At 39.0% G+C, this 9,106-nt stretch overlaps 1 protein-coding gene across 1 annotated transcript; it reads right to left on the bottom strand.

Annotated features, from left to right (window-relative positions):
- Positions 1-3,558: 3,558 nt before the first annotated feature.
- Positions 3,559-5,226, bottom strand: LOC127812189 (stemmadenine O-acetyltransferase-like). The gene has a single exon (XM_052352545.1). The coding sequence runs from the start codon at positions 5,099-5,101 to the stop codon at positions 3,761-3,763; it is 1,341 nt and encodes a 446-aa protein (XP_052208505.1). The 5' UTR covers positions 5,102-5,226; the 3' UTR covers positions 3,559-3,760.
- Positions 5,227-9,106: the final 3,880 nt, after the last annotated feature.

Genomic DNA, 9,106 nt, shown 5'->3' with positions numbered 1-9,106 from the left:
GAAGTGTGTGTAGTTCAACAAATAAGTCTCTGAATTCTAAGAGTAATGGATGTAAATCAGTAAGGTAGGTTACCTTTGCAAAGAAGTTAGTGATTGAAGGGCCCTCCGGTTCTTCCCCATCCACCTCTATAGCTTGGATGGAGAACATTTGAGATATTTGCCCATTTCCCTTAGATAGTAGCCTTAGGGGTGTGCAATCGGTTATAACCGAACCGAACTGCCCAAAAATTGTGAACCAAATCGAACCGAACCAAATGCAATAACCGAACCGACCAACCAACCCAACAAACCGATCTAATCGAAACCGATCTAACCGAACCCTAAACCATGCTAATCGAACCGAAACCGAAAATCGAACTGGAAACAAACTAACTAAGAGACTGGCTTTGCTGTTGCTGCCGGCCACCTAGCCAGCCGGCGATTCCGATCATCGGATTCCCCCAACCACGGTGACCCACATACCCAAAAACTAAAAGCATCTAATGGTTGGATTTTAGTAGATCTAGGTTTCAAAATTTCAATGTAAAAGAGAAATAGAGTGCAAACTTACCCAAAAACCATCGGCGCAATCTTCGTCTTCGTCTCTGGCCTTCGTCTTCTTCTTCGGCATTGACGACGGATGGTGGAGGGAGAGAGAACAGATGAAGAGATGAAGTTAAAAAGCCTTCGGCCAATGCCTAATCTACGAAGCTTCGAAGAGCCTTCGTCTTCGCCATCGCCATCGAAGAGCCTTCATCTTTGCCTTCGCCTTCGTCTTTGTATTCGCCATCGCCAGATCTGTGAACTCGAAATCGAATCGAAGAGAAGATGAAATGCCGAGACGCAAGAGAGAGATAGAGAGAGAGAAGAACGAAGAATAGAGAAAATGAAATGTCGCGCCCGCGTGCGTGACTCGTGAGGGGGGGCAGTTCGGTTCGCGCGGGGGGGGGGGTTGTGGCCGGTTCGGTTCAAGTGAGTGAGGCTATGTTTTACAAGTTCGGTTCGGTTCGCTTTTTTTGGTATTTTTATCAAAATAACCGAATCGAACCGAATAACCGATTTTTAAACAAAAATATAACCGAACCGAACCACTATTTTTGAAAAACCGAACCGAACCGATCGAACTTTTCGTTTCGGTTCGGTTAGTTCGGTTTAATCGAACTTTTGCTCACCCCTAAGCAGCCTTTTGCCAATAATCACCTTACACTCCCCTGCATCTAAGCTGCCACTTAATGTCAACTTCTTTCCTCCCGATCCAGAATGACTTACAATTTGTTGAAGTCGAAGGTCAAAGGGCTTATTGTCCTCATTCAGTCCACCCCTAGGACTATATCACAGCCTCCTAACTCCAAAATTCTCAGGTCTGTAGAGAAGTCCTCACCCTGCATCAGCTATTTGAACCCTACACTTTTATAATGACTATAAATCTTGCTTCTGTTAGCTACTGTTACTGAGAGGGGAATAGTGGCCATGAGTTTGCACCCTAATTCATTGGTAGTTGTTTCGTTGAGGAAGCTGTGGGTGGTGCCACTATCAATCAACATCATGATCTTCCTCTTCCCTACTTGGCCTTCTACTTTAATGATCTTACCTACGAGTCCCCCCCTTAAGTGAATGGAATGAAATTGCCCCACCCCATCAACAAGATCATCTTCAGGGGTCTCTTCCACAGCCTCCCCACCATCATCTTCCTCCTTCCTGGCTATCTTCTCCTCACCTCTTTCATGTTCAGCAGTTGGCTTCGATATTGATGGTTGGTGCAGTAATGGTCACCACATTTGTAACACAACCTCATCTGCCTCCTTTGCTCCATAGTGGGGTTTCTGATGGCCAGAGCCTGCTGATTTCGTCTTGGCAAGCTTGAAGTTACTGTTGCTCCTACCTCTTTAGTGTTTCCACTAGGAGGTAGACTAATTAGGGGAATCGTTCGAGAGGGAGCCTTGTTTCTCTTGTAAATAGCTTCCAGTGTTAATTCTTGTAGTCGGGCTTTCTCTGTCGCTTGCCTAACAATGGCTGACATCATTATCTTAACCATTAATCTCAACTCGTCCTTAAGTCCACTAAGAAAGTTGGACAAGAAGTATTGCTCAAGTGTTGGCTGAGCATTTCACATTAAGGCTCCTAACTCCTCAAACTTCTTTAGATACTCTGTGATAATCCCCTCTTGTTTGAGTTTATTGAACTCATCTTCTATTAGGTCTGCTATATTTTTTTCTCCAAATCTCTTGCACAATTCTTCTACAAAGTCGATCCACCTTACCCTAATCCCTTTGGATTTAAACCACCCTTAGAACCAAGAATTAGCCATATAATTGAGATAGGCTGTTGCCAAGGTAATTCACTGTGGCTCAACCATACTGTAGTATTGAAAGAAATGCTCACACTGTCGGATCCACCACCTTGGCTTGGATCTGCCAAACAACAATATCTCCAACCTTGGCATCGATGTGTGGTTATTGGATTGGGGATTAAGATCCCTTACCTGAATGTCCGTTTCCATTCCTTGCACCCCCTCCAACTCTGTTCCTCCTGGAGGCCTTGGAAGTATGCCAAATCCGAATGAATTCGGATTAGCTCTAGATCGAGGGGGAAATTCCAGAGGTAAGTGAAATTGTGGTAGGGACGACAACATGTTGAGCTGCTGTTGATCCTTCGGCCAAACTGATCCATCGTGTCCTGACTTCTCTCCAATTCTCGTTGCATATCCTCCTGAGATGCCACTAATTCCTCTCGCATTCCATCTCTAATTGCAGCTACATCTTCCCTACTCTGAGTAATAATTTCGTGTGTCTGTGTCATTCCAAACACTAGCACTTCCATTCTAGACTCCAATTGCTTGAGTACGTCCCTTCTACCATCGTTTGCTCACAATCCATTGCGCTTCTGATCACAGAAACGCCGCTGAGGATCGCCGGCTCTGACACCAAATGTCAAGCCTCGGATCAAAGGCTTGGACAATTTCAAGAGAGTCGTAGATTAGAGAGAATTTGGAGGGAGAATTTGAAAGAAGAGAGAGAGAAAGAAAGAGAGGGAAAGAACTGAATGCTTTCATTGATAGTTCTCATCCTTTTTTACAATGCCTTTTATAGGCTATCACCCTCGGCTTATTGGCGTAACCGACTAGGTACAATCATCATAAGCACTAACCGCTAAGTACACATGCTACTGCTACTGTAGGTCTATTACAATTATGCCCTTAGGCTCGTGACATTTTGCTCCTGATTTTGGGCATTTGTCTACTAATTAGAAAGCGCAGAGCACATGCTGTGTTTCAGTTCAGATTATGAGTAAATTTAAGAATCTTGTTTATCTCCTGGTGCTGGTTCTAGGAGCCCTGTGAACGAGGTTGTTGAGCTCGTTAGCTGTCAATTGTTCTCTACAAGGTAGTGTTGATGATGCCTTTGAGTCTTAGCTATCACAGTGGTCATAGCAACTTTCTAGAAATCCGGAGGAGATGCTTCACTACTGGTGCTAACATGAACAAACAATTACTCATTATCCACAAGACATTAGAGCCTCCATTGGGGTTTTGTTATTACGATGCATTTCCTTTCTTACAAGTTAAGATGTGTTATAAGATACAAGAATCCAGGTGAAGATTGGAATAGAACTCTTTGGACGCCATCATGTGCCCCATTGTCCGGGGCCAACCAAATGAAAGGCGTATAATCCACATATATGTAGTACAGATACTGTTGTTACCAAAAAAAGAAAAATAAATAAATAAAAGTGGAAGGGGTGAAGATGGAGACAAACTTCTTTTAACCAGGAAGGTACCATACTATGACGATGGCATGGAAAAGCCCGGATTGGAGGAAGCGTAGCTTATGAACTCAGTGTCTTGCTCCAAAATAGCCATTTCAGGTTCATCCAAGTGCACCCATGCTTCTATTCCCCCATTCACATTGCTTTCTGCTAGAAATACCCCATTGACAAACACGGAACTGGGAAATCCCCAAACGTGGCTAACCCAAAGAGGCTTTCCCCACCCGAAGTCTGATTCCGACAATCTGAAACTTCTCAAGTCGCTAACCATATACATTTCTGGTTTGTCTTTGGCGTAGACTGCATCTCTTTCTTCCATCAACTTGCGTATCTGGTGAAACCCTTCATCCCCTTGCATACTTTGTATAAAGTCACTGTCTAGATTTTTAATTGCTTCCTTCACCCTGCTCACCACCACTTGCAACTCACTTTCATTCGTGTGCGCTGCATTGTGGTGTGCACTTGTTAGCCAAAAGATATTCCCGAATGCATTTTCAGACAAGGGTGACATCATTCGTGGCCGCATGTTTACTGCAAAGACCAGCGTGGATGGGTGTTGGGAGCCTTTAATTGCTGCAGAAGCTGCCATTGCCCGCGTCCAGATTAAACTAGTTACCACTTGGGAAGTACTTGGATAAGGAACTAGTTGGCTAGTAGCCTTGACCTTGAGAGCTTTTATGGCAGCACTATCGAACACAAACCTCCTCAAGGTGCTTTTGCCTTCGTTCAACCAAGTCTCCTTGAGGTATGCCATGCTGCGTGGTAGTTGTTCTGATCTAGGGGGGAAAAGTAATGATGCTGAGGTAAGGTCAGGGAATATTGCTTTATCTTGACACCCACTAGATAAGGCAGTCCAACACTTGAGGAAAGCGGCCAACGTATTTGCATCTAGGACCTTGTGTGACATGGACACGCCAATGGAGATTCCTCCCGAAGCAAATACGTTGGCTTGAATAGCCAGGTGAGCCAAGGTTGTTTCTGGCTCGGGAGCAAAGTCTTGGTAAGGAACAAATTGGTGCAAGACCTGGAGCTCAGGCTTTTTAAGAAACTCGGACATGTCACAATTAACACGAGTTTCAATGAATAAAACTCCTTCGTCGTTGCAATCAAACGACATGTGGTCTTTAAGCCGTCCGGCGAGTGGGTAGAAGCGAGATAGAGTCTCGGCGAGCGAACTTTTCAAACGAGCCAATGCTTGTTTGATGGAGTTGGCATCGCTTATGGGATAGTGAAAGACGATGGGGACATAAGCACAAGGGAGGAGCTGGTCCAAGAGAGAAATGGTGAAGGTTCTAAGATGAGGTGGTGTTGGTGAAGATGGCTTGATGTATTCTCTTGAAATGACTTGGACGTCCATGTCGATGGATTATTATTGCTTTGATGAATGGAATTTGAAGATTGAGGAAAGGCTTACAAGAGCAGAGGCTGAAAGCTCAAGTTTCAGAGGCTTTGCTGTGTTGATGATGACCTTAAGAGGTGTGATATCTCTCTCTATATATACATGTACACGTACATTTTCATGTACATAGCTGCTGGCACTGGGGATGGATTGTCTTGGTCAGCTGACAACATATATTAAAATAATAGAAAGACAGTATAAATGATAAGAACAATTGAATTAGAAGGCTTGGGTTCAAAAGGAATGAAGAGCGCTTTTGATGGTAATAAGAAAGTAGAAATACTATTTGGATACTCATTTTTTTATGATACTTATGTATGAATACATTATATTTTATCGATAAAATCAATATATGAGTATTGTTAAAAGTGTTATAATTGAGTGGCTAAGTAGCATTTTGGATTGGGAAACGGAAATGGTCGTCTTTTAATTAAAAAAAAAGTAGTATTTACTGAGTCTATCATATAACACAGGCATGGGGACGGGGCTTTTGTTTGGAAGACTTGCGGGGAATCTGAGGAAGCGCTCCAGAACGCGGGACAAATTCACAGGTTGCCATAATATTCCACTTTGAATTATTCTTCTCTTCTTTTCTATATTCATTGGATCTTTCAATCTCTCTCTCTCTCTCTCTCTCTCTATATATATATATATATATATCCATGAGAATTTATAACTGTTACTTGTCAACTATATATTAGAAAAATTTATTAGATAGATTTAGAGTTTAAAATTTAAGATTTATGGGTTAAGAAAATACATAAGACTTTGTGGGTAAATTCATTTATGTCAGTTAAAAATCAACGATGGCAAATAAAGTAAGAAAATAATTAACGAACACAACACTTATGCGGTTCGATTAAAATATGTGATTTACATCTACAAAAAGAAAAAATTAGAGTGTGTTTGATTGAAAAAAAGATGAAAAAATATTTTTCAATTTCATGAAAAATAATTTTCACCTCTTTCTAGTTGTAATTTTTTTTATGAAAAATGTTAAGTAATAAAATATGTAAATATAATTTTTTTAATTGATATGATATTTTTTATAAAAAATAATTCTAATCAAACACATCCTTAAAACAATATAATTGGTCAGGTGTCTGTTGAAATCTCAACGCACCTGAGTCATCTTAAAAACATTATTCAATAAAGACTTGTCAATTCGGGGATTCTTCATATGGTAGGAGGTAAAGCACCACGCGGCCCTCTAAATTCTTTAGATTGAGTCAAATTCTATAACGAATTTAAATTCTTTTTTTTAAAGTTTAGTAGTATTGCGTTGGAGGCATATGTTCACATGACGTTGAGCATAGGATGCAGAGGGGAGGGAGGGGGTTATCCATAAATAAATAAATATTATATTGATAGGTGGGTGCATGTTCAATACAGGCATCGTTAGCTGTAATTATTATTAATACTGCCACTTCGAATTATTTCCTCCGGATGCAATAATTAGCCTTTGGGGTGGTGGGAGTTATAATTAGTTTAATTAATCAATCCCAATTAACTTTATGATTATAGTAGTGATTAATTAATTGGCTTTATGCTCTTGCCATGACCCTCAAGATATATAGCGGCGTACTGATTGCTTTGTGTGTTGGTCACCCAGCTCAGCTGTATAGCTAGCTTTTAGTTATTCTTTTTTTGTAAAGAAAGTCCAAGAAGAGCAGCTGTTAGTTGATAACCAGCAGCAGGAGGAGGAGGGTTGAACGATTCACATTTTAGGTTACGCAACACTGTCGAAATTTATCTGGGAAAGTTTGAAATTGACCCTAACAACCTTGACGCCTGTTCGGAATTGTTGTGCTTTTGAAGATTATATTTCCAATTTTGTCATTTTGTAGTATACCTACAACACCACAAGTTACGTGTTTCTAACACAATATAACACAACACTACCAAACAAACCCTTCAAAAATTGTTTTAATTGGATGAGTGCCATTTATACACAAGCAAATATTAAGGTTTTTGATTTAAACTTCTTATAACATTTAATTAAATACAAGTTTAAGTTTAATTAGTTACCTCCGGTGATCAATTAAGCTTACCCAATTAATTGAACTTTTGTGGATGGCAATTACTTGGTTAGTGGGGGGGTGCATGTTAGAAGAATTTGTGAGTGGAAAAGCAAGGGATTGTAGGAAGAAAGAAAATGTGGCCATGTGATCCCCCCCCCCCCTCCCCATGGCAGTCGTTAGCAATATTGAATAACGTAAATGGGCAACCAACTCATGGAATTCATCAAATTGCTGAGATTGACCTCCGTTGCACTTTGAAAAGATAAAAAGTCTTTTGATGATTGTTTATTTTCATTAAAAACGAGAGACCATGACCTTGGTTTTGGTGCCGATGCGTTAATATTTTATAAATAATATTATTTATCTAAAATAGAAAGAATTTTTAGTTTAAGTGCCACATCTTTATTGAGTTATGAAAATGTGTAAATGTTTATATATGTTTAATATTATTTATTTTCAACCTAAATAAATAGTATTACTCTATTTTATTAAACTATTTATACAAGAATAATGAGTTATGATTAATGATGGTATTATCAATTATGTGGCATTTTCTTATTAGAGGAGACTAAGAATATCATGTGTCATTGTCTCATCCATTTAGTATTTCTTTCAATAAAGATACGATACATAAATAATGATATCATTATCAATCATGATTTTTAACATTAATATGATACCATTGTCAAAAGTCTTTTTGGTAGCCTTCTAGGTTTTAGATACCGGCCGGTAGGGCACAAATAACATGACCAAGTTGCTCATTCGACTTCAAAGAATTTTTGTGGGTCGGGATTGTTTTATCTAGTCAAGCCAAAATTAATGTTGAATAGATAAAAAAAACAAGCTGGCTACGTACTTCACATAATTTAACATTAAAAGTGTGAACATCTGACCAGAAGGAATTGTAGAAATGAACTGACGTATCCTTCAAAAAGCATGCTTGTACATTGGTAGGAAGAATAGCAATAGGAGAGTTTAGTGGGTCAAATTCAATTAAATTTAGTTTTATTATATATAGTATGAACGGGTCTTCAATCAATTTCATCGAATGTGAATGCTGATTGTATATGTTATTAAAGTATTGTGATGAGATCCATGCCTCCTCACTTTACCAAATTAATTGACTAAATTAATCAATCCTATATTTATATCACACACCCACCCACACATATTGAGAATGTTATTTTGATGTGTATTAATATGCCGTATTTTATGTCATATCAATACAAATATATAATATATTAGTATAAGGGTATTATGAAAAGTGTTATGAGTGAGTATTTAAATAGCATTTCTGCATATAATAATATATAAAACTATATATATATATATATATAGACGGATGCCGGCCCTAAGCTTAGCTGGTTTTTCTTCTCATATCACCGACCCAAATGGATTCTATTGTCTTGAATGTAGGGCAGTCCAATGTTTACTAGTAAAAGTTTTAACTTACATCAATGTATGTGTATGCTCTCCAAATGATGTGGTTGGCTTTTGTTTCTATTAACTGTAGCACTTGTCTCTGTTGGGCATGTTTATTCTTTTGGGGTTTGTCGTGTTCAATGTTTGCCATGCCCTCTTGTTAAGTTCGGATGGTAGCCCTCCAATTACGAATGGGCGCCGACTTAATAATCACAACCATTTAAGACAGTATTTTGAGCTGTGAGAGTAGTAAAGGGTTACACAATTATATTGAACTTTTGTATAGTTTAATATAATATAAAATATATAAAAAAAGAGGTGTTTGAACAAACACCTCAAACACAAGGGATTTACGTGTAAATATAAGAATTTTTAGAAAGTGAAGGGCCTCTAATCGAACATTTTCGTAAAATTTAGCGAATTGAACTTTTTTAAATTCAAGTTCGGGCCGTTTACAAATGGAGATTCAAACTTAAGGTTAAGTTCAACTCGTTTAACCTAATGAACGAACTTGAATGAG

Source organism: Diospyros lotus, chromosome 10, assembly GCF_014633365.1.
Source record: "Diospyros lotus cultivar Yz01 chromosome 10, ASM1463336v1, whole genome shotgun sequence".
Lineage (NCBI taxonomy): Eukaryota > Viridiplantae > Streptophyta > Magnoliopsida > Ericales > Ebenaceae > Diospyros > Diospyros lotus.
Note: the sequence above shows the minus strand (reverse complement) of the source record. Positions and strands in the feature narration are given on the sequence as shown.